Source organism: Thunnus maccoyii, chromosome 24, assembly GCF_910596095.1.
Source record: "Thunnus maccoyii chromosome 24, fThuMac1.1, whole genome shotgun sequence".
Classification (NCBI taxonomy): domain Eukaryota; kingdom Metazoa; phylum Chordata; class Actinopteri; order Scombriformes; family Scombridae; genus Thunnus; species Thunnus maccoyii.
The window spans coordinates 11,770,574-11,796,808 of record NC_056556.1 but is presented as its reverse complement, the minus strand read 5'-3'; the positions used below and the strand labels follow the sequence as shown (position 1 = coordinate 11,796,808).

Below are 26,235 nucleotides of genomic sequence, written 5' to 3'. Positions count from 1 at the left end.
GCAGAGAGAGAGAGAGAGAGAGATGTTAAGTCTGTAGCTGCAGTTTAAGTCTTTTAAATGTAATAGTTAAGTTTTTCTAATAGAGAGAGCTCTTCTGGCCTCTTCCTCCCCTCCCTGGGGGGCTAATTGCACAGGTCAGTTTGGTGACATCACCACACCGGCTAGCTGTGATCTCAATGTTACATATAGAGCCTCATTAGAGCACGGCTAACTGAGCGCACGCACACGCCCGTCGTCTCCTCCTCCCCCCTCTCCCTCCAATAATGAGAATGACATTAGCTGTAGTAATTACAGTCAGTCCAGTTTCTTACCAGCAGCTTGCTTTGCGGTGAGTTTTCCGTGCGACTCGCTGGCTACGATTGTCCAAATCCCGGTGTTGATTTTGTAAAGTTAAGTAGTTTTCACAAGGAAGTTCAGTCAAATAGAAAGATGCCAGATTCTTCTAAACCAGTTGGACGCTGACAAAAAATACTATTATATCATCAATATTCAAATATAGCGACAAACATACTAGCAAGAACTCTCATTTCCAGAGTTCAGTGCAAACCGAACAGTCCAGTTGCATCACTTCTCAGGATCCCGGGCCCACCGAGGTGACGGCGAGGAGTCGGTGGCAGCGGCGGGCTAATGATGACAGTGACACACTAATAATGGTTCCCAGTAGCTCTTGTGACAGTGGGGAGTGTATTAAATGGGACACAAGAGCAGTCTGACTCACCCGGACCCCCTACTTCCTCCTAATGAGAGTTTGATGGAGTGGTTGTGTAGGTAGATAATGCTAAGTTAATGAGATGTCCTATTCCATGAGACTGTTTGCAGTTCCCTACAGAGTTACCGCGTGTGCGTCGCCCGTGTTGATGTATATTGCTGTCTACTCGAGTGCGTGCGTGGCTGCGTACCTGCGCTTGTGAGCGATATATTGGTTTCTTGATTACTGTGCGTGTATCTAAGTTACTGAGGTTTCTAGAGTCGTCTTCTGTGCATTTGCTTACTTCCACTCGTGTGTACCTTATGGCTCTGTCAAGTTTTTTTTAATTTTTAAATTCAGCGGCACTCTAGCACTCAACAGGAAATTAACTGTCAGATTTCTGAAAGAGTGACAGAGCAGAAAGTGTCCTGAGAAGAGGCAGAATTAATAAATGCGGGGGGAAAAAAGAACAGACAGCAAGTAGAGAAGAGGAAAAAAAAGACAAAGAGAGAAAAGAGGAAAGCAATGAGACACCGTTAAACAGTTGGCTCACCGCGATGGGAAAAGATGGGAGTTTTGGCAATGAAGAAGGGGTGAGATAATGGGAGAGCGGGGGATATCCACATCCCTCATGGCAGGTACATGTCTCTAATTGGGAGTCCCATCCACAACCTGCGTCTCCCCCTCCTCCTTTTTCCTTCCATGTCTCAGACAATTGCAGTGAGAAAAAGAGGCTTTCCTAATTAATGCAGATATAATGATGGGTCCAGCTGTGGACTTCTGCCCCCTTGGAATATTGATTAAGGTGCTCTGTGTATGTGTGTGTGTGTGTGAGAGAGAGAGAGAGAGTGGGTGGGTGGGCGGTTAAGGGGGCAGGCAGCTCAGACAGATAAACCTGGGATTTTAGATAATCATATATTTATGTGTAATATAATTATATATCTATTGATGCAAACTAAGATGAATAGTGTTGATATTCCTTTTGCAACAATACAACATTCTGTACAGTTCTCGCTGAGGTAATTGGTAGTCTGCTTTTGGCACTGGCATGATGTGGGATTGCTCAGAACATCAAAATAGTTCCAAGAAAAAGAAAAAAAAAAAAAAACTTCAGAAAAAAGATGCTTGCTGCGGCATTGCCCACACTGTCTCTGTGACAAGTGATCTCCAGGAAGTGATGTGGAAAAATATCACAGCAACGGGGGCAGTGACATCACCTGAGGTAAAAAAAAAAATATAAAGATAAAACAAGGATGTTACAGATGTCACATTTAAACTTCCTCAAAGGCCCCCCGAGATCAGTGTGAAGCTGTACTGCATGCCAGTTTTGCTTAAAGGGGCACTCTACCGATTTTACACATCAAGATCAGTTTACCAGTCATGGTTAGTGCTACTCAACCGCCTCTCAAAACAGTTGTATAACATCTTCTGTGGCATACAGGAGCTTTGTCAAGTCATCGAGGTTATCTCAGCTTAAAGTCTCTGCACACCCACACAGGTGTTTTCACTTATTCTTGTTGATTAGACCTCTGCTCAGGTTTAAGATAGGCAGAGCTGTACTGCAGTCAATTGAGGTCATCTGACTCCTTGTATTAATAAGACTGTTCTAGGTGTAATTCATCCGGCCTGAACAGGTGCATCAAACTGTACGCACCCATACAACCATGAGAAGAAGCAAAAAAATCTGCCAAAAAAACCCACCTGTGTGGGTTTACTATTAAGTGTCGGGACTTTAACAGACAATCTGTGTTAGAAACTGGGGGTGAGGAGATGTGGGGGCTCACCAGGCAGGGGAGGGTCTAATGAGTTGTATTATGGGAAGTGTAGGATCCAGTATTTTTGAAGATTGACCCATACTAAGAACTTAAAATGGGGATATCTCGCCTTTGCTGCTCTGGTTTTGACAAGTTTTTTTTTTTTTTATCTGTCTCTCACATATCCACTAACTTTATGGAAGTAGACTTTTAAATGATCCAAACATTGGTTCTGCAATAGTTCATAACTTTATTGCTGGGGTATATTTTAAATGTCCTGCACACCCACGCAGGAGTTTATAGTTATTCTGCTTTTCTGGAGAAAATCTGCAATTTTCTGGAGAGCAGGACAGAGATGTGTCCTGAAAAAAACCATCTTATGTGGGTGTTTTGACAAGCATCAAACATGGTGTGTGTTGCCCCGAGGAATGATAACGGTGTTCTAGAAGGGGTCTAATTAGCCAATGGTGAGTCAAAACACCTGTGTGAGCATGAATGTGTATGAGCTAGTAAATTCATTAGTATGTAGAAAGTTTGTATGGGGCCACATAGACTCACAAGTATAGGGCATAAAAACATAAAGTGACCGTTAACTGTAAAAGAAGATCGTTTAATTAGTCACCTCTCTGCAGTCTTCACAGCAAAACATACGCTATGCAAATGTCTGACCTGCTGCTGGCAACATTAACACACACACACACACAGGTAAAAAAATAAAGTGAGTAGATTACCTTAAAACCACAGTAATTGGTTTGCAGGATGGTGCCAGGCCAAAATGACAATCCTGTCCAGGTTTCACTGCGGCTCTGATGCTGAGCGCCACTTTTGGCCAGGCCAGCGGGTTACCATTCAGGCCACGTATCTGCCTGTAGCAGTAATGAGAAGTGCTTTGCTGTTAATGAGATAAACACAGACATTAGATTGGCTCAGCAGGAGCTGAGAGGAAAGGAGAGGGCGAGAGCAAAAAAGAAATGGGTTGGCGGGTGAGACAGAGGATGCGACACACAGAGAGAGAGAGAGACGCAGAGGGGAGATGAGAGAGGGCGGTGGGGCCTGGTGAGAAAGATGATGTGAAGGAGAGATAGAAGAATATGAAATATTTAGAGGAAAAGACTTAATTTCTTACAAGTGTGAAATAGAGCTTCATTATAACTGGAGCAGAGGTGACAAGTGTATTTTGTCTGTAAAATGAGAGAATAAGCGGAATGATATGATCCAGAATGATGATGGTGATGATGGTCGTAATGGCGAAGTTGATATGAAAACTATAACACACTGTGGTGTAACAACTGTTTTATTGAATATTTTAAAATATTCATGCTCCGTATGGTGTGACAACTGTACCTGTTTTTCATGGGCCCCCCCCCACCACACACACACACACACACACACACACACACACACACACACACACACACACACTATCTAGCATTAAGCAGTCTTTTTCCAAGCAAAGCCACTAAAGGACATACAGGAATGAGTTTGTCTAACAGTGGACGAGTGTGTATGCGCGTGTTTGGAAAGGTGATGCAAGGTGGAGGTTGTGTGTGTTTGCAAGTTGTGTGAGTTTGAGAGTCTCTTTCATCAACTCCTGCAAGCTCTGTTGCTTGAGTGAAGTTTGTAGTTTCATCATAAAAATCTCCAGAAAGATTAAAACACTCCAACATAAAATTGCGTTTGGCAGGCTGCGGTACTGTCTACCTGAGGTTTTAAGGTCTTAAAGATGAACAGGAAGTTGATGTCATGCCATCCCCCCGTATCAGAGAATATTTTAGGTCATTTAAAACTCACCATGTTGCATCCGTGTCCCTTTTTTGTGCTTCTTGTTCCAGGTTTGGGAAGAAGAAAGAAGACAAGAGCAAAGATGCAGCTAAAATATCCAAAAACAAACTGGAGGCCCTGAGTGAAGAGGAGCTGGACAGGATCCCTGACAACAGAGACAGGTATGAATCAGACCTGAGTGTGGAATAAGTCTCTGTGTTGTTGTTTTTTTTCACAGTTTAAAGTGTCAAAAGAGAGAGGTTTACAACACAGTGAAGTGCTGAGAGAGTCAGAAAGTTCACACAATCACCAGTGTAGTAAAAAAAACTGTGATTGACACCTTACCTGACAAGTTGTGAATTATCCCGACGCAGCAACATGCACCCGCCTGGTCCTCCGAAACAACTGCTCAGTTGAATGTGTAGCTCATACCAGCAGACTGAAGCGAGGCTTATTCTTCGGCGTGTATTATTTACTCTTTTAATATGTAACTGCCTCCTCTCCTCCTGGCTGACAGCTATGATCCGCGTTACGCCGAGATCCGCTCCGGCCACTTCACCCCGGACCCGGCCTCCCTCCCCGACGTGGAAGACGACGACAGCGACCCCAACTACGCCCGCATCAACAACTTCCGCCAGCCGCCCTCGCCTCAGTCATTCGTCAGTCGCACGCCCTCCCCTGCGGCACCGAAAGGGGGGACTAACCAGCCTCAGTCCTCCGCCGAGGAGCTGGACGGGCTCTACGCCAAGGTCAACAAGTCCAGACCGCCGCCCGCAGAAAGGTGAGACAGCAGAGGAAGAGGAAAAAAATTGATTATTTATGTTTTTCTAAACTTGCGAGGACCCAAATACTTGGTTTAGTTTACTTCACAAGCAGTTTAATCCATATGTGTTTGTTTTTTCAAATTTGCATCTGTGTGTCTGTGCAGATTAGTGGGAGTGGGTAGATGCACAAAATTGTGTAGGCGTGCACACACAAGGTCACGGACCCCATGGCTTGACCGGCATGAGCGAGAGAATATTTGCACATATCTACATTCATGGTCTACCAAGCTGGGAAAATGCATAAAACATGAGCACATGCTTACACTGTACTAAAACTCTCATATAGACACACAAACACACACCCACACACAGTCTCACAGTAATGCCATGCATGATTCATATAACTCTTCTGTTATGTTTGTGATCATTTTGACCCTCAAGTTTTTAAAATCTCTTAAAAAAAAAAAAATATGATTAGTTATTTTCACTTGATAATTACATTTCTCCGAAAAAGTTCATTGCAAGAACTAAAAAAAAACCCCAAAAGTTAGTTTGGGGGCAGTTTGGCTGCTGAGCTTAAAATATGGAAAAATATTAATGGTTTGAATGTTTTCCTTTCCTCAGTTTTTAATTTTTAGTAAGGGCTCAGTTAGTGATCCAAGACTTTCCTCTACAAGTAACCGTGTCTCTTTCTCTTACACACACACACACTCTCTCTCATAAACATACACAGGGCCCAGGTGCAGCAGAACACATCCCTGAAAGCAGAAGGTTGCCTCTGCTCAGCCCTCCCTACAATTTTTTTTAATGTTTGAATTTCATGCCACCACATTTCTCAGGCCACCAGCTGTATCCCTGTCTGTTCACACACACTTGGCGCTGAAAATGTTCTGGGCAGACGTAATCACCAGTGGCCAGATCTTGATACAGATATGAACCCAAAACGAGGATGGCTGGAAGTTGGAAAGAGCTACAGTAGGACAGTTGCTTTGTTTGTGTTGTCTCCAGCACATTTAAAATGAAACAATTACTGTGAGATTAAAGTGCTGACTATTAGTTTTGATTGTAGTCCTTTTTTTAAACATCGTCTCTCTATTTTAGGAGACAAAAAGCAATCAGGCAAATTAACATATACTTGAATAAAGCCATCATTTTCATAATTTAGCGGAAATCCTTTGCTGTTAATAAAAGCCTGAAGTCTTCGACCCGCAAACCTCAGCAGACACTCGGTATCTGTTCTGCTGATGCTTTGCCAGGTCTCCACACATGCTCATTTGGACTGAGGTCAGAGAAGAACATCTTGTTTGGCCGAAGAAACCTCCTTGGTCGCCTTGTCTGTGTGCTAAAGTGTCCAAAAATTTGGGGACAACAGTCCTACCCAGTATGAATGTAAACTCCCTTAAACCTTCATACATATTTTCGTGTCCACTTCAGTAGCTGTGTGACGGAGTGCAAATGTCTTTCAGGGAAGTTTACAGATTTCCCAGATAAAATTATTTAGTGGGCAGATGAAATCCAAACCCAAGGGGGTACTTGAGATGCATTTGAGATATTCTGATGCCAGGTAGGAACGGCAATGTGCTATAAATGGATCTAGATACAGGTCTGAACAGTTTGTTAAGCATTTGGTCCTACAGCTGTGTGCAAAGATGGAACGTTGGAGTTGAATTTAAGGTAGTTTATTGACAAAAATGTGCTTGAACTTGAGTAAAACTTATTATTTAGTCTAATAGTGGAGTGTTGGAGCCACTCGTTTTCAGTTAATGCTTGCAGACGTACACTGGTTGTCAGTGTTGTTATTCCTACTGTATTATATATTATTACTGCTGAGGCTTTTGAAACCTTAGAGTTTAACTTGCAGCCACTTTTTCTATGTAAGAGAGAAAAGAGGGGAATCTAGAGAGGATTCTAATGTAAATTTATCATTTCACGTATGAAATAATACAGGCCACATTAAAACTTCCCTCAACTTAAACTAAACTCTCTGACAGAAATTACTATTGACTTGCAAATCAAAAAACTAAGCCCCAGACACCCAATCTCATCCAGAAAAAAGAGAGGATACAGAGAGCGAGAGAGAGAGAGAGAGAGAGAGAGGTTGGACATGGAAAGGAGACAGATGGGGAATGGAAAGAGGTGACAGACGGAGGGACAGAGAGAAAAAGAGAAAGCAGGAGAAGAGTGTAGAGAAAGAGGGAAGCCAAAATGGGGAGATAGGGAGAGAGAGAAAACGTGTTCGATAGGCAGAGTAAATTCCAGTGGGAGGAAGTGACAGAAGAGAGGATGCAGACAAAGGAGGGAGGGGGATAATTAGCCACAGTCTAGCAGCCTGACAGATCTGTTAGACCACTTTAGCTCTCATCCACTAGTGGTGGGTACTTCATTACCAGCCTGTTTTCTCCCTCCGTTTCTCTCTGTGTCTGTTCCTCTCTCACACTCTCACTGTGTCACTTGTCCATTCTCCCTCCCCTGTTTTGCTCATAATGTATATTAGATAGTCTTTAGCATTAGCATGATGGATGAGCAGCCTTCTCTGGCTTGTTAACTCTGTATACTGTATGAGGGAGTCTCCAGAGACAAAGAAATACTGAAACAAATGTATAATAAGGTTGTTAGAGGTCGGTCATTCTGCATGTGTTGTCTCGAATAATAAAAAAAAAAATGTGTTCACCTCTTATTTTTGTTGTTAACCTTTGCATGCAGAGCTTTCAAGTGATATAGAATATATTAGCAGTAGGTACGTAAAGGATAAGTCCGGCGATATCTTGTATTTTATGAATAATGAATTGATGCTAGTAACAAGTGCTGACAGTGTGGCCAAAGCCTGACAAACATTAACTTATTCCATAACAAATAAAGGCATTTTAGCCTTTATTTGACAGATAGTAGAGAAGAGATGTTATAAGGTCAGCCCTTATCCTTATCCTTAAATATTAGTTTGAATTGCTTAATGTCAGTGTGTAAGCTAGTTGGTCTCAACATGTTAGTTGTAAATTTATTTAAGGTTTATTACAACTTGGTTCTTATTTTCATCATTTTGACCCTCATTTCCATCAGTAATAATCACATTGTACTCATCAAGTTAACTGCTGAGATCTGGAAACACGATGACCTCGCTATAACAATGTCCGACGGGGCAAGGGACTCAAGCTTTAAAGAGAGATGACAGTTACTATCAAATAAAATCACAGACATAATTATGAGGATCAAAAGAACATGAATGAAATGGGTCTTAAGATGAGTTTTAAGGATATCATTGGAAGGGAAACTGTTCCACAGTCTGGGGCCAATAATGGAAAATGCCAGGTCACCCCTGGTTTTTAATTGGGTTAGGGTTTTTAATTGGGAACATGGATTGAAGAGCTGTGATTGGCCGGCAGATCTGAGGCTTTAAAGAAACACTCAGGTTAACCAAAATTATTTGTAAGAGAAAATGAAGACAAACTATAAAATTATTACTCAAACTGTCAGTTATAAGCATCCATCACATTTTACTGACTGACTTTTTTGATTCAAATTTGACTAACAGTACTACTCTAGTTGTGTGGGAGAAGGTTTCCTGTTGAATGAGGGATGATTATTTAGCTTTCGTGTGAACTCACTTCAGTTTGACCTCCAAATAAAGTGGTTTATAATCCGGCTGAAGTCTCGGCTTGTTCACAACCTGTTTGAATGCTGACTGCTGGCGTTTGTTGCTGCATTCTCAGATCTCAGCAGATACTTTGGTGAGTACAATGTTATCAAAACTGATTTTAAATGAAGGCCAAAACTACAAAAATACAACCCCAGTTCTCTTGGCTGTGTTGGCTGACCTCAGATGTATTCCGCAGTCACACCCAACCACATCATGCACGCACATTCACACATGCTCCCTCATTGCCGGCTATTTCCATTCACCTACCACCGCCTGCGCCTTGGACGAGGGCGCTCATTCACAAAACAGGTACATCTGTTAAAACACACACAGTTAACCATGAGGTTGGAACCCCCATGCCGTTCATTCACACAGATATACACACATGGTCAAAAACAGACACGCGCACACAGCCACCCACATGTCATATATCTGCGAGGAACCCTGGTGTAACCTAGCAACAATGCTGTGTGTGTGTGTGTGTGTGGTCCGGTGAGGTTTTTTTATACTGATGCACAAAAATCACAGGTGTAAGCTCACTTACTGTGTGTGTATATCTATAAGCAAACAAACCTACTTTTCACTTCCAGTTTCAGAATGCTTTATGTTAATTTAAAGCAATCCTTTGTAGCTGTAGCAATGCAGGATTTTTGTTGTTTCCGTGGGAACAACATATCTGTTTGCTTTCATCTTTTTACATTACACTGCTTTAATGATGAGAAAGAAATCTGCTCATTATACATGTGGGAGACGGTGTCTCCTTGTGTGTCCTTAATGCTAAGACAGCTTTATCCGAATGTTTGTGAAGGTAAGCGTTGCATACCTCTGCGTCCATGCATAGTCTTGCCAACTTAAACATGGTAGTGCCCCCCCTTCCCTTCCCCTCCCCTCCTGTCAAGCCCTCAACAGTGGACTCCCAGCGCTGTCTCCCTAATTTACTGTTGGACATTTTCATTAGGCCTTCAATGGCAGGTGTGTGCCGTGATGGGCATCACATTTGATTAGAGCTATGCTAGAGGCTGACCTGTGGAGAAAAAAGGTTAGCTATGCTTGTCAAATTTTATTAGCCAGAAGGCATGCTTTGTAGCCAGAGCAAGAAACAGGGAGATGAGATGAAAGAGGAGTACGGGAGGAAAAAAAAAAAAGAGGCCCAAGTGAAGAGATGTACAGACTTGTGAGAGTTGTGCTTTTAAAAATCCACCGTTGTGCTAAGAAAAGAAAGATGAAGGTGAGCTCGTAAGCTAAGACAAGTAAATGACACATCAGTAAGCGTGCACTCAGATTTCTATGGTTCAGCAGTGGCACGAGGAATACATGCCTCTGACTTTACCCGACACTGTGACGAAGTCCAATTCCTAAATCACTCTAGACAGGCTTGACTAATTGTTGAAACATTTTAGAAAGAAGCTACAAGGTCTTTCGGATATAGATTTGTTACGTCTTTTTTTTTTACAAGTCTTGAATAATGTTGGTTTTCTTCCCTGTTTCCTTTTTTTCTAAGCTCCATTTGAGTGCTGCACCGAGGATACAGTTTTATTCCCCTATAGACAGAAAAAGTAGGAAGCAAGCAGCATGAAAGAAGTGCAAAGCAGACTTTATACAAGAAGACTTTCCATAAGCGCAGATGCAGAAATTCGCATTTTGCAAACAGGAAGAAAAAAAAAAACACATCCTCGTTCTCTGCCGTGGATTTAGTTGTCAGACAGCATCTGCCTGAGGAAGAGCTCAAAGAAAAAGGATATATTCTTCCCTTGAAAACAACACATCATTAGTGTAGACTGCACATTAAGACATTTTTGCCTTTAAAGTGTCTTTTATTATGCTCTATCTGAGCAATTAAAATGTTTTCTTTCACATTCATGCGGCTTCCAGATTTCCCTTTGTTCATGGTCAGTTACGCCGAGCAAACACGCTGTTACTGGAAGCTAGTGTTAGATTGTGAGTTAATCTAGTTTCATTTTTATGGCTGTGCACTTGTCTAACAACAGAAAACAGATACATGATGAGTAATGTGTCTGTTACATTAGATGCTGCTATTCACCCATTTTGGTTTGATACCCTTTAAATTGTGAGCAATGTCTCCTGACTGATTGTTCCTGCTAAGACTGTTTCATTTGAAGAATCTTAGATCCCTGAAGAGGGGAAAGAATGCACTACCTCATAAGAAAAAAGCAAAAATTATTAGTTTTTTCTTGTCAGAAGTCTGATAAACATAGTTTGTTTTGTTTTTACTGGTTTGTGACTAACTTCTTTATCTGCCTTAAAACTTAATTTAGCTTTTTGTAAACAAAAAAGATACAGAAAACAAGCAATGCTTTCTTCCCATACTGATGACATTTCTGAGAACATGTTGTGCAATGGTGACAAATTTACTGTGGTAATAGTCACAATGTTAAAGGGCTATTACACCAATTTTACACATGAAGGTCAGGTGGCTCTGGAGGGACTTTCTAAGGTCTGAGGAATTACCTTTCTGAGTATGTCAAAGTATGTTTGAGAGCGATGAGGGCATTGTACTGTGGAGTTGCATTATCAACAGCGTAGCATCGAGTGTCGTAGACGGGATTTTTCCAAGAATTACCTGGATAATTTGTTGAAATACCCCTTTAAATTATCAGAACATTGGCCTCCTCTGATAAGTAGTTATCGGTTTCAGCAAGACCCACACAACTGATCAATAAATATCATAAATGATGAATAATGGTAGATTTCTTTATGGTTTTTTTGGGGGGGGAGGGGACACTGAAAGTCACTTTATTTTCCCCATTGCTTCCAGGTTGGAGCTCTACTGAGTTTCTGTCCAGCTATTCCCAGTATTACACCAGGAAACCAAACATTGACCACGCACTTTGATGTGTGCTTACCTCCAGCATGCAGGCAGCAAAGAAAAACTGCCGGCCCGAGCTTTTTTCCCCCCCGTGTGTTGTGTTTAAATCAGCTGGCCGCAGCAAGAAGAAGTCGCCAAACCAGCCGGCGGCGGTGCACACTTCCTAATTAGTCTGCCCTCACACTGACTAACACCACGGGATAGTTGCTTTATTCACACACACACACACACACACTCACACTCTCTCCCGCTCTTTCATATACTAGACAGTTTTGTTCTCACTCCAGTTCCCCTGCTCTTTCTTTCACTCTTTTCCAAGTTTCCATCTCTGTATTTATGTTGCTGTTTGGTTTTTGCTCTCATTCTGTCTTCTGACGCATCTTTCATTTCCTGCTTCGGCGTCTCCTTCCTCTCTTCCCTCAGTCTCTATCCTCCTCCAGTTTCCTCTCTCTCTCTCTCCCTCTCTCTCTCTCTCTGTGCACTGTCAGATATCAACCTGCATAGTCAGATACTCTGAAATATGGATGAAAAACGATACTCCAAGGAAAAACAGTTGAGTGGCATCCATTTCTGTGGTTGAGCTAATATAGCAAAATAAGGCTTTATTGATTTATTGATTAGTTTTAGTCTATTTACATGTCACTCATTCTGCCTGGTGCCCTTATGAGATACAAGACATCCATACATCACATAGAAAAATTAGTGTAAAGAAATTCAAAGCACCATGCCCTGGTTTCCTACACAATTTACCATAAGGGGAGTTCACTATGCTTTGAATGAACGGCACTGGAAAGGTGTGGGCTGTGGGAGGTTAAGTTAAAAATGTACAGCATGTAATCAGAGAAACATGGCTTCTCATGTCCATTTGGAGGGCTGCTGACTCTCTTGCCTCACACTTTGACTGACAGTTTTAAATAACACTACTCTATTGAGAAAATTGCAGGACCACTAAAGCTTGGATCAGTTGTGTTTATGCAACTGGCCACAGGCCTGCAGACAGCAGCAGTTATTAGCTGATGATGACAACAGGGGAGCCTACCTGTCTCTCTAAACACACACACACACACACATATATATATGTATAGGATAGGGCATGTGGTTGTGTGTGTTCATGCAGGCATATAGACACACTTCTGCATAGGTCCCTACCTCCTCTGTCTCTCTTTGGAAAGCAGCCGCTGAATTGTCAACCCATCAAACTGCTACTCAACAAACCTCAAGGCCCCCCCCCTTTATACGCCTCTAATGTTTTATCCAGAATCAGCCTCTGTCTTCAGCCATTAATATGATAATATTTGGCGTTGTCAGTGATGGAGGCCGCGGCATAATGAGATAATTACAGTGTTGTTTCATTTGGAGAGCGACACGCGCGCTCAATCAAAATGACAGCACTAATTACGGGCCCTGGGATTGGCTAATGGGTTCTGTAGAAGAGGGGTAGCATGAAACAAAAATATCTCAACTTGGCTCCGTGCGTCCATCCTCTGAGGGTCTGTTTTGTTTGTTTTGTGATGTGGAGAAGGGCTGGTGGGTGACAGAGGGAAAGCGAGAGTAATATAAAAAAACAAAACGCAAGTAATAAGTGTGCGAGTGGGAGTGCGAATATCTTAACGGCAAGGTTGTCTGCAGGACGCAGCACTTGAGGAGGAACAGAGATTAATATTGATTAGCTGTGTGTTGAAACCAGCCATTAAACCAATTTCAAGAAGCAACAATTAGCACAGCGCTAGGCCAAATGCCGTCTCAGATATCCGTCTCTACAAAACAGAAGCATCTGCGCTGGCGTTTCATAGCACCAAAGAAACTTTCGGAAAAGTTTTTTTTTTTCTCCTCATGGCAGCAAGTCCGGATTGAAATTTCTGTGCCCTGAGCGTCAGCAGGGAGTCTGCAATGAGGGGCGCGCACACACATTTGTGTAGAACGATAGCGACACTTTGCATATCAACATACTGGCACAGAAGTCTGTATGACTCAGCTTTCTGTCCCTACCGAGTTGAATAGATGCAAGCTGCATTAAATCAAGGAACGTATACACAGGCACAACCACACTGTCACACTGTGTCCCACATACCAAATTACAAGGATTAACTCTACGCACACAGAAATACACACTTTTATGCATTCCTGAGGTTGTCTTCACACACAAACACACACTCCGAAACTCATCCAGATTTTCCTAATTAAAGGCAGAGTCACAAGAGAGACTTAAACATGTAAGCTATGTACTTCACTAATGAACCTCGCTATCTGCTCTCTGTCTCTCGCCCTCTCCCGCTCTCACTCTCTCTCTCTTTTTCGCTCCGTTTCGGTCAATATCTGCCTGGAGGTCAGACCATTAGGATGTATGGCACAACACCTGTTTGATGAAGGCCGTGCGGGTGTTTACGTGTCAGACAAAGGCCTTTCCTTGTGTCAATCAATCAGTCGAGTTTATTTGTCACATGTAATCATATAATCCCACCACTTCCTTTTTAAATTTGTGCATTAAAATGAGTTTAAATAGAAGGAATGGTAGTAAATATATGAGCATGTCTGGGAGGGGGGATCCTAGTGTCCTGAGGGTAGAAGCTCCTCCTAAGCCTCTCAGTGCTGATCTGGTGTATTCAGTACCTTCTTCTGACCTCAGCAGGGGCCGTTATCTGTGTGTTTGGGATCCTTAATGGTTCTCCTAGCCTTATTCTTGCAGCGCCTGGTATAAATATCCTTTAGGCAGGGTTAAAACATCGTCTGTTGTATGTTCGGCCAAACAAACCATACCTTGCAGGGCCTTGTGGTCTGTTTCGGTGCGGTTTCTGTACCAGGCAGTGATGTTCCCCGTCAGGACACTCTTGATGGTGCAGGAGTAGAGGTTCCTCAGTATTTGAGGGGATACCTGGAATTTCTTAAAGTGTCTGATGTGAAACAGTCTCTGCCTTGCCTTGTAGTTGTTATTTGAGTTTTACAGATGCAGAGCTAAGTTGGAAAGTTTGCCTTTTTTCTATTTGTATTACATTTCTTTCTCTGTTTGAATATTTTTTTTATACAGTTTGTATCTCCTGAGGACCAAATAGCAACCCAACAGCATATCAGTGTCAATATTAGATACCTGTTTCCAATGCAGCCAGTAAACACAGATAAATGACAGCACTGTCTGCTGCCTTTTGTGTGTATCCATACCCTTGTTTATGTGTGACCAGGTCTGTACACTCAGGTGTGTGTAGCTTATCTAGCATTAAGGTCCAGTAAGCATGATGATGTTTCTTAAGTTTTGTCCCCATTCTGTCCTCAGTTCTTATCTCCTTACCGGCACTATTTTCCCTCCATTTTTTTTTTCTTGGCTGAGGTATTCTTCCTTTTCACCTTTTGGTCACTCTCTGCAAAGGTCAGGTTCAGCAGGATTAGTTTGGTGTTTACTTGTCGATCTATCCGTCACACATTGTGCGTCTTTTAAGTGCTAAAGCACATCCATCAAATGTTTTTATGCTGTTTCTGTTCCCATTTTTTTTCCCCCCACTATTTCCACCTTGGTTCGCTCTGTCAGCTGCAGAAAGTTCAGTTCAAGCATTGATGTCTTCTCAGAGGCAGTACTTTGTGGGTTTTATCTGCCTGCCTGTCAGTCTTCATGCACTGTCAAGGGCTGTCACTGTGAAGCCAAAGAATACCGACGGATTTAACCAAAGCTTAAGTTGAATGTAGCATGTTCTACCTGGCTTTTCGTTCCCTGCTTCTTCAAAAATAAGCATTTATTGGGGAACAAACATCTTTTATATCATGGAATTGGTTTAGAAACACCATATATAAGGCATTACTCACACCTCCCTCTCTTGTCTTTCTGCAGTGATCAGCGTCTCCAGGGGTTGCGTAGGGAGTACCAGCAGGCCCGAGCCATTCCAGCCTACGAGGAGCTAGACAACGCACGACGCAGAGCCCTGGAGCACGACCCGAACCGGGTGAGTGTATGAGTGTGTTTGAATCCAAAATAGACTTGATGACCAATTTTTTGTAGCAGGAAATACATCTACAGTTCTGGGTTTTTTTAAAGCAGCTATGAAATGACATAAGCAAGACCCCACTACCTGATCTGGATAGCAGTTTAGAAAGATTATAATGTTATATGAAAGAAATACGCCTGTTCCTGTATGCGTACTCGTCTCTAGAGAACTCCAGTGCTCCTGTCAGCCCAGCCTGTTTTCCCCCTGCGCCTTGCTCAGGCTATTTTCAGCTCTCTTGTTAACATTTTGAGGTGCCGTGTGCCACCAAGGCGGCGCCCGCTCTCCTCCTCATTTAGTTTATGGAGAGATCTATTAGACCGGTGACATTTCCATCCAACCTTTCTTTTAGCTCTACCACAACCATCTCCCTTTCTTTTCTCTCTCATCCTGTTGACTTTCCATTTTTTTCCTTTTCGTCTCTTATAGTCTTGTCTGCTTGTCCCTTGTTCTTCTCTCTCTCTCTCTTGTTTTGGCAAGAACAACAATGGCTTGAAATCCCTCACTGTAGTTGCCTCTCCTAACCAAGCTGCACTGCTAAATGTCTCTGAACCTGTATCGATCCAGCCTGAGGAATCATTTCATTTACCTCCGTACACTCCCGAACTCAGCATACTTGCCATGGAAATCAATAGCCATTTATCAGCCATTTTAAAATGGGATTTTTTTTTAATAGCGAGCCCAAGGATGCAGAAAATCACACTTTGATCCGAATCCGAATCACTGGATCTGGCCGCAGCAATTTGCGGAGACATTTCCTCCGAGCTAGATTTATTTTTCATTAAATAACACAAATGAGCAAAGAGAGAGAAGCGGAGGTATCTGGGAAATGCAGGATGGATTTACTGACAGCATCGCCAATATCCAATCACCTGACCAACCCGCCTCCTGCTGCGCTCACTTCCTCGCTTATTGTAGTCCGTGTTTATTGAGCAATGAAGCCCTGCAACCAGTCTTCATTAGGCACTCCCAGACACACACACACACACACCACGGTTGCTTTCTTCAAGGGGCCCAAAGGGCTTCGTCACTCATTACACGTCCCCGCAGCATGTGTTTCTGCCGCGGTTTCGTCGTCGTGACTCAGAAGGTACAGAAAGTCTGATGCAATTAAAGCGCAGCATGCGTGAGGCGCAACCTCCGATCTGATTGTTATTTTTCACCCCAAAAAAAGAAACAGTGGTGTCCACAGTATAAAAAAAAAAAAAACACACAGCAGTGGGTTTCTCCCCTGAGGAGCCCGATAATGAAACACCCCACTCACAATCACACACACCACCCGCACACATACATAGATGAAGAGTAGAAACAGTAAAACAGTAAAGCATCCCAGGTACGAAAATAGAGAAAAGATGATAATGGAATGTTGTTTTGAAACACAACGTGATGATTGGGAAAGATCATTTCATGTCAAACCACTGAGAACAAATGTATTTTAGATAAAAAAGGAATAAATCTTTGGATCTGCCAAATAACGTGGTGTAAATAACATAAAATAAGTTTAAAAAAGCACCAACAATATTGTAGATGACACCAAAAAGTGAGACAGCACAAAGCATACTTTACCTCTCTATATATAAGATGGACAGAAACACATTTATTCAGTCATCACTTGTGTTTTTATCTTGATGTCTGTTCACCTTCATGTCATTCACCAGGACATTACTCTACACACATTTGCCTATTTTCTCTCTCCGTGCGCTATGAGAATAGTGTAAATGCAGACCACTTGAGCGCGGTGCTCACTCGCTCGCTTCGACCTTGTGCGATCAGCCTTTTAGCCGCCTCCGCCGCCGCCACCACACCGCACTGCTCTTTTACTCTCAGCCATTCCTGTAGCCTTGAATGGTTAAAAAGGTTTTTCTAAGCTCTCCACAGAAGGCCAGGAGCACCATTCTTACTCTCTGAGTGGTTTACGTGTGTTTGAAATAGAAGATGAGTGTGTGTGTGTCTCCGTTCGCTCTCCTGAGCTAGAGTATCCTGGGTAACACACTAACCGAAGCTGACATAAACAAAAGCAGGGATAAAAGACTCTGGTTACAATATCTATTCATGTCTCTGTTTATTCTCTCAGCGGTCGTCTATCTACATGATCTGGAGGTGGAGTTGTGTGTGTGGATGTGGGTGTGAGGCAAGACACATTTATCCGGGTGTGTGTGTGTGACACTTTGTGTGTTAGTGCTGCTGAAACTGGTCTTCAAAAAGGACTCCCGTGTCCCTTCCTCATCTCTCTCCTCTAACCCCTCTCCCTCTGTGTCTCTGTCTGTCTATCTGTCTCTAATTTGACCATCTCCCCCCCATGTTCCCTGTCTGTGGATAGGTCACACTTGTAATTATGACAATCACACTGTCCCACTCTCTCTGTCTATTTTCCCTATATGCTAATGATAGGCTCTCTGTAATGTCTTGATGGCCAATTAAGCCACAAAAGTACATGAGCGGTTTCTTTTTATAGACTTCTTTGTTCTATAAGATGAGTCGGGAATCACTTTTCACACAAGACACCACATTGTTGTTGTACAGATATAATTAGTTGTTGTAGTTTTTTTTACTCAATAGTTTGGTACGTTGCTGCCGTTGTTAAATTAGTCTGTCACCTTTTTAAAGGGATACTCTAGCAATTTAGGATTGCACTTCTGTAAAGTTGGAGTACTCTTGTTTCATGTGAGTTAGACAAATAAAAAATATAGTATATCCTGACTTTTAAACTGTATCCAAGAATTGACCCCGGATGCACGTTGAGCCGACTCCAAATCATACTCAGCCTTATCCGGATCCTGTCGGATTGCCAAGTGTACAGGCCATCAGCTCTGATCGCACGGTGCAACATATTCATTAGAATATAAAAATTAGTCCTTTGATGGTAGACGGTGCAAAATGACATGCATTGCCTCTCTTTTCAGCCGCGGCTGCTCGTTAATTAGCGGCATCATGCTGCTGCCAGTGTTGCTGTTCTCTCTGTTTAGTTCCGTTCGTGGCGACCATATTTAGAAAAATTGGAGTTTGGAGTGCCTTTTGTAATTTTTTATTCTTTTCATTTTAAATTGTTTACGTCATCTGGCAAACAGAATGAATTTAATTACCTGCCATCCCTCTTCAAGTGATGTTGACCCTTTCTTACACCACATGATGTAAATACTTTAGATTTAATATAATTGCTACAAGGATTGTTTCAAGTTAATTCATTTTTCTGTGATGTTTTTGTGTTTCTGGACACATTATCTTAAGGTCTTAGTTTTTATGATTTTGTTTTGCCCTGAAGGGAATCACTGCATTAATAACAAAATCTTCCCACTCACATATTCATGTATTCATTCTTTCTTTCTTTTGTTCACAATTGGCCTATTTGACCCCTAGCGGTTATCACTGGACACACCAGTGTTTACAGCTGATGCAATGACCAGGATCACTTATTCACCTCCACTGACACAGCTGAATATCCAGGAATCTTGACATCAACCACGCTGTTCGTCTTTGTTTACTCTATTCCTGACTGCATGTCTATGACATGTTTATTATAATGTCGGTATACTTCATGTGCTGGTGTAGCATGGTCAGCGAAATGACACCACAGTGAACCAGAATCTTGTTTACCCGGTGTTGGAACATACACACAGGCGCACAGTATAGGAGGAATAACACCCACGCTCGCACACACACAACACATGCATCTTATCTTCAACTCATTACCCTGTGAGTCGTAAACAACAGTGGCAGCATATGTGACACCTTAATGAACACAGAAGTCACAGAAAACCACACATGCAACGCCTGAGAATAAGTCTCGCACACACAACTCCAGTACACTCAGAGTCATTATAAAACACACACAGAGAGACACTCACACAAGTCCAGATACGACTTGTCATCCGTTGCACTGCTGTTTTTTTTTTTTTTGTATTTCTCTCTAATGTTGTGTGTGCGGACATCCATCACCTTGATGATATTTTAATGTCACATCCTCAGGCTGTCTCAATCTCTCCCCCTCTCTGACTTTTTCTCTCCCTCCCACACGTCAGCCTTCACTTCATAAATAAACCCCACATCATTAAGTAAACACGCACCAGCCTGTCACGGTGATAGATGGCCTGTACACACTCTCACAGACGCGTGCGCACACATACAGGCGCTGGTGATCTGTGCGGGGTTCTTTCATGCCCACAGGCAAAAGCCCCCGATGGTTTTTTGCGCCCACAGTCCTAATGAATGCACACTTACTCATCTCTCAACTCGCACTGATCTAAAAGCAGCGGTGTTAGAAATAAAGTCAGTTATTATCAACAGCACGTTTTCTAAATGTGGTTGTAAACTTAAAAACGTGTCCGCAGGTCCTTTTGCGGTTAGATATTGATATTTGGTTTTGTTTACTGGTGGGATTCATTTGCTCCCACTGTGCCCCTGTGACTGACCATCACTGCTTTCACCTGACAAGTGCCACACACACACCCTCTGCTGTGAACAATTCAGGCTCACTCACCGAAGACAAACACTCACACAGAGCGCAGGTGTAATGGATGTGCTGGCAAGCTAGTCCAGCTGTGCGCCTACTGTTGGGGAAGCTGCCACGAAAGTGGTGTAGCCCGGCAGAAAAGCTGCTTATAAAGACAAGAGGGGGACCTGAGGGGGGGAGAAATTGGAGAGAGGAATGAGGGGAGCAAGTAAGAGAATATGAGGGGAATTTGAAAAACAGGGAGGAGGAGTGGCAGCAAGGCAGCCAGTCAAAGGAACAGAAAGTAAATGAGGAAGAGAGAACATATGTGTTTATGAGAAAGAGTTAAAAAAAGAGAGACACTGCGAACATGACAAAGCAACGGAGCAGAGTCGAAGCAAATAAGGAGCCTAAGGGGGAAGATGGGAAGGATGAGAGAAAGTACATCTAACAGGGGGAGCGGGATTGGCACAAGGAGGAGACAGATGGGATGGAGAAACTGACAGACACATGGAGGCATTGACATAAACGACTGAAGGAATGATGCGGGGGAGGAAGAGAGAGAGAAGTGCGCTTGATGGTTTCAGGTGGCAAAATGTAGCTCAGCGGCTAGAGAGACCGTCTGCATCCGAGGCAAGAATCCGCCCTGCTGGAGCGTCCTTGAGCATGATGTTAGATCTCTACTAAGGGAGGGGAAAGGAAATTTCCAATTAGGGATAAAAACTGACATTAAATTGCATGGGGTTTTTTTTTATTTCTGCTACAGTTTACAGATTTGTTTTGTAAATTGTATGTTCTGTGTTCCTTTGGGGAAAAAAATTACTACTCAGAAGAAAAGACGTTTATATTTTAACATTTTAGGTTTCATGACTGCACCCTCTATCTACGGATTAACCAAGCGGCGACTACCACGGCCGCAAGATGCTGTCTCCAACTGAGTCCCATTCAAAAGAATCATCTTCTGTCTAGAAGTCAATAGTTGCTTTTCAGCAAGTCATTTTGGTCTCAATCGCTAAATTCGGGCCCTTTAATAAGTATGCTGGTGGTCATCACTGAGTCAGGCTATTGTCGCAATATTTCAGTAAGCTTAATGTTATTTGATTGCAAAACCTGCCCTGTTAGCACAATTTAGCTAAAGTAGGTTTTGTTACTCCTTATTGATTTTGTCATTCTTTGTTTCTTTGTTTCCATCCAGTGTACCTGTCTCTCTCTCTCTCTCTCTATCCATTCTGTTCTGTCCAATTAATTAGAAAGTTTCTCAAATAAATAGTTAAAAAATGTGGATGTCTGAAAGAAGATGAATTGGAGAGAGTGAGTGTGGGAGGGCGAGCTGCTAGTTTGCATATGGAAGAAGGTGAGAGAGAGAGAGCAGCTGGTCCGGGGGTGTTTCTCTGAAGGAGGCTGCACTAATGTTAGTCTAATGTTAGTGTTAATCAGGTTAGCATATGCCCTGCGCGTGTGTGTGTGTGTACGTGGTGTGTGTGTGTGTGTGTGTGTGTTGATTTGCACCATTTTGATGAGGAAAGAGAGAATATAACTGGTTAGCATACACCATTTGTCAATATCTCTCCCTCTCTCTCTCTGTATGTCTCACTTTTTTCCTCTTACACACTCTCTCACACACACTCACACACACACACACACACACACACACACAAAAGCCCCATGGGAAAAGCTGCATCTGTAGTGCTTGGATCACCAAGCAAGTTGGATTAAGCCCTTCTTTCCATTTTTCACAAACATGCTCACAAGTTTAGAAATATAATGCACTCTTTAAAATGACTTCACACACATACACGTGCACTCAACGTATGAACACACAAGACACGCGCACACGTAGTACATATGAATGAACATGATTACCAACGCATAAACTACACACAAACTCATATGTGCAAACATCTGCTCACACACATTTTTATAACAGACTTTTAAGAGGTAATAAACGCATAAAAACACACAACCAGGGAAAGGCAACATGCACACACACACTCACTCACTCACCATCAAAGGGCTGTAAACCTCAGCTTTGGCCAAACTAACTGTTTTCAGAGTTCATTTCGCTGCAGGAGGCTTCAGCCAAATCCAGGCTGGCAGCTCTCACACACACACACACACGCACACACACACACACACAATTGAGTAATTACAAGAAATGCAGTCCCCTGATCTTTGTTTCCTTTTGACCCCCTCTGAGATCGCCATCGCACAACACACACACACACCCCTTATCCACCTAACCCTGTGCAACAGTGGAAGCCTGCTCTGATTAAAGGCTGTTCCTGAGACTCTGGACCGGGCTCAGCGCTATTCTGGCCCGTCTAATTACACAGGCCCCACCACAAGTTAGTGTTTGGATCATACACCCAGAATAACCCCGAACAAGCTACTGTGACCAGCTACTGGAAAACAGGCTGGGAGGAAAATGACAGAGCAGTTTACAGCAGGCTGTTCTCTGTTAATGTCAGGGTTAAGGTGATAATTATAAAATGAAAGCCGTGCTGCAGAGATTGTTCCTCCTTATATTTAGTTCAATATTCACTCTCATTTTAGGATAAGATATTTGCCAGCGAGTTGAGATAATTCCATGTTTTGCAATGCAAATTTAATTGTTCCTCGCACCTTGAAATGTTCCAGAATAAGGCACGTTATCAGGAAATGATCCCTCATGAATATTCTGTAAATAAATTGATTTGAGTTTGAAACAAGTGAAATTACCTTACGCCATTTGTGTAGATCAAAAACATTTATTCCTACCCAGCATGCACTAGAAATAATACCAAACAAATTGCACACAGTGGCCGACAATAGTCTGTGTGATGTGTGTTTATAAAGTTAATATAAGTAATTTCCTTTTTGACAGAGAACAGCAGCTTTTATCAGCTTGAAATGAGTAAAAGGACTGCAGTGTTGACTCATTTTCACAGCAGAATAGAAATATCAAAACATTCATGGAAACTTCTAAAACAAGCCTCGACTTCTCCTCTGTTCCAAACAATTGTCATTTAGATAATAAATTGCTTTAAAGACCAAAACAGGATGTGAATGACAGTCACACTTGGGTTTAGAAAGGAAAGTAATTACCCTCATAAACGCAAGAGTTTGCTTGTCAGGAAAAGGTAACCATTGGTCTTTTTAAAGTGAACAAACAATCAATGCCGTAGTCACTGATCTCCATCAATGAGGAGGCAACAATCTTTTCACAACCAAGTCTGCTCAGTTGCTACGGGTGATACTCAAACATAGATTTTAGGTGGATATTTGCATAAGTTGCAGAGTCTCTATTTCGTGTCTGGTCTTGACGTTTTCGCTGTTATCTCCGACTTGTCTCGATCTCGGTCTTGTCTCAGACACCCGGTCTCTCCTCCCGGACCTGTCAGTCAGCTGTCATTTCCCCATAAAGACACAACATTGTGCACTGTCAGTTACATATGCAGGTAATGCTTTTTTTTTTTTTTTCTCCAGTGGTGTGTTTTTGTCATGGAGCAACCAAGTATCCTCATGTTAGACAAGCACTTATATGCACAGATAATGCTACGTTGTGGCAAATTCTCTCTTCTCTAACTGTACTGAGTGAGTGAAGTTACATCACAGATGACTCTCACTGTGAACAGCATCTCAAAAATGCTGAGTGGTCTTGATTTCAGTCCTGGTATTTTGCTCTCAGGATGCTTCCCGGACGTGTATATTATAGTATAACATTTAAAGATCAACAGGTCCTGTCATAATACAGTTTTCCAACTTTGATATCACTAAAGAGTTTGTATAGACAGTGAATTCAGATTCATTCATTTCCATAATTACTACATGATGTTGTACTTTTTGACCACCAGTGTTGTTTAACATCATCTGTTCTTGGTTTTCATCTCATTGTTTGATTAACGCACACGGGAGCACTTCCTCTTCCACTGTCTTCCAAAACACAAGCTGAGACACAGGCGCAAGCTGAACTGTTGCTCACACCCCTGGGAGACGAAGACAAGAGTGAACATCTCATTCCAGCATTATGTTTCTACCCACTGCTATCAAGAGTTTTCTCACACACACACACACACACATACATACACATACACACATATACACTATAGCACCTTTGGTCTTTGCAAAGTCACAATGAGCGATTCCATCCACGGACACCTCCTCTCTGTCCTTGTCTCTCCAGCTCTTCCCTGAGGCTCAACACACTCCTCTCCTTTCTCCTCTGTTTTGTTTTAAGTCACTTCATTACAATGCTGCACAGCAACTGGGCGTGGATTTTTATTTTTTTTTCTACCACCTCTCCTTCCTCCCCATCTGGGCCGACAAAGGCCTACAGGGACTTATTTGGTGTCTGTCTTTATCCCCACAGCTTGTCTCTGGCCTACGGGCAAACTGCAGAGTGTGATCTGTCTGCAAGTTGATAGAAATCTCCTGTTCTCCTCCTCGTGCCCAATCTCACTTCAAAGCGCCACACCAGGGGCCACATGCATAAAACTCTGTAGATTCATGACTAAAACTGTGTGTACGCACAAAGCTACAAAATATGCATACGCGTTCTTTTCCGTCAGATTTATAAAGTTGTGCATACGCATGGTTGTGTTTTATAAATCTCAGTCATTATGAAACCGGGCGCACGTAAACCAGCTTCATTTCAACTCCCAGATCGAGCCATAAATGGTTTGAGACACGCCCTTAACCAGTCGTTTTCATATCAATTTGCCGCCTGCTCCAGCAGCCTTTACACCTGTTAATGAAACAAACGGGAAAGAAGAAGTGCCGCTTCACAGATTGTGTTGCACTGGCGAGGTTCCCCAAAAGCCGGAACAGCTGTCATTACCCGCAGCTGTGAGGCTCTTTATAGCATCCATGTCATTAATTCATGACATGGACCTATAAACCATCATCGACAGTGATATCTCAGAAATGTATTCAGTGGTTAGTTTGTAGCTCTCGTGTCTAAACCGAATTTACAAGATGTGTCACAACAAAGGATAAAAAAAAAAGAAAATGAACAGCAAAATAAAATGTTGACTTCTATGTAAATTTAAAGAATGATAAAATGAATCAAACAATCAGTGCAGCTGGTTATCAGTCTAAACAAACAGTGAACTACATATTCCCGTTTTTGCCCTTAGTCCGAAAAAGGCAATATTCCTACTAAGCTGTTTACATAATTAATCAAAATGAATATTCCACTAATATTCCCGTTTACATGCAGAGAGTCTTGAGGGTTTCCCTCTGCTCCAGTGGGAACAGGAATCACAAGATCTCCACAGGCAGTGAAGTAAACCAGCGAGGTGAAAAACATTAGTGAGATATGATATACTGATATTTATAAGTGATATTGATACGACTGATAGTATAAATTTATAGTTACAGACACACCCACCCTGAACATCTCTCCACCCTCCTCTCATTCCTCTCCTCTGTGTGCCTTCCTCGCTCCAGCGTATGTCATTTTGCCTGTGCAGGGGGGTGCGTTGCACAACCGGCCCGTCGTGCATCTCTATCCCAGCCTTGCAAACTGTTGCAATGCACAGAACTAGAAATAATATCAGCATATCCCACATATCTTAATCGGAAAATGCTACATTCGGAATAAGGCCTACTTCGGAATATCCAGACAGAATATGCTGTTCACATGACCCGTATCAAATTTGGAATGTCATATTTGGAATAACAGTGGAATATCAGTGTGCATGGTACATAGTCAGTGTTTTACTAAAAGATTCCATCTCTCATCTTATATTTCATCTCCACCTCATCACATCACCCTCAGATCACCTTAGAAAAACATGTGTACGCCTGGTCTAAAGAAAGCATGAGGTGAGCACATTTTCACCACACATTCTGTCTTTATAAATACCAGTTTATGTGCAGGAAATGACATATGCATGGTGTCTACGCGTCGTTTATGCATGTGGCCCCAGTCTGTGTTTGGATTTAAGAAGAGCAGGTTCAGTAGGGTTGGCTATGTGTGTGTGTGTCTCCACTGTGGTCATAACTTACCAATATACCAAGTAAAGGAAATTAATTCATGCGCTAAATCATGTAGTATTTTTGCACTGGAAAACCCTGGAATCCTAAATAATTTCAGTTTTTCCTTGCTTTACTTTTTGTATCTTAAAACATCTTAAAACACCAGTGGAAAACCGGAAAGGTTTAAAGTGACAGTAGATATATCCAGGTACTTCTTCTTCTTTGAAAGATGAGGAATCACTATCAGTCAGTGGAATCTCACGAGCCATCGAAGACTTTGACTCCCACGTGAACAGAGAAAAACCTCCCGAGAGCCTTTTGCACAATTTCAAGTGTTCTCACCTAAAGAAGGAAATCCTAAGTTTCTTGGATCTGGATATTTCTTCTCATGAAAGTGTCCTGTAAAAAGTGCTGTGTCAGCTAGTAGAGGATTTTGAGGAAGTGGAACCTCA

At 42.4% G+C, this 26,235-nt stretch overlaps 1 protein-coding gene and 1 long non-coding RNA gene across 9 annotated transcripts in view; one reads left to right on the top strand and one right to left on the bottom strand.

The window, feature by feature from the left end:
- Window positions 1-26,235, top strand: part of pard3ba (par-3 family cell polarity regulator beta a) — a 164,235-nt gene that overhangs the window by 114,850 nt on the left and 23,150 nt on the right. For all 7 annotated transcript variants that reach the window (XM_042405179.1, XM_042405180.1, XM_042405178.1 and 4 more), the window contains 3 exons: window positions 4,275-4,385; window positions 4,721-4,984; window positions 15,246-15,357. In XM_042405179.1, coding sequence (XP_042261113.1) covers window positions 4,275-4,385; window positions 4,721-4,984; window positions 15,246-15,357 — 487 coding nt within the window. The remainder of the gene's footprint in view (window positions 1-4,274; window positions 4,386-4,720; window positions 4,985-15,245; window positions 15,358-26,235) is intronic.
- Window positions 1,603-4,324, bottom strand: LOC121892254. 2 transcript variants are annotated; one of them, XR_006094359.1, is made up of 3 exons: window positions 4,234-4,324; window positions 3,174-3,308; window positions 1,603-1,905 (listed from the first exon to the last, which is right to left on the bottom strand). It is a non-coding gene; the product is annotated as an uncharacterized LOC121892254 (long non-coding RNA). The 2 variants fall into 2 exon arrangements; XR_006094360.1 differs by having other exon boundaries at window positions 3,174-3,334; window positions 4,234-4,323.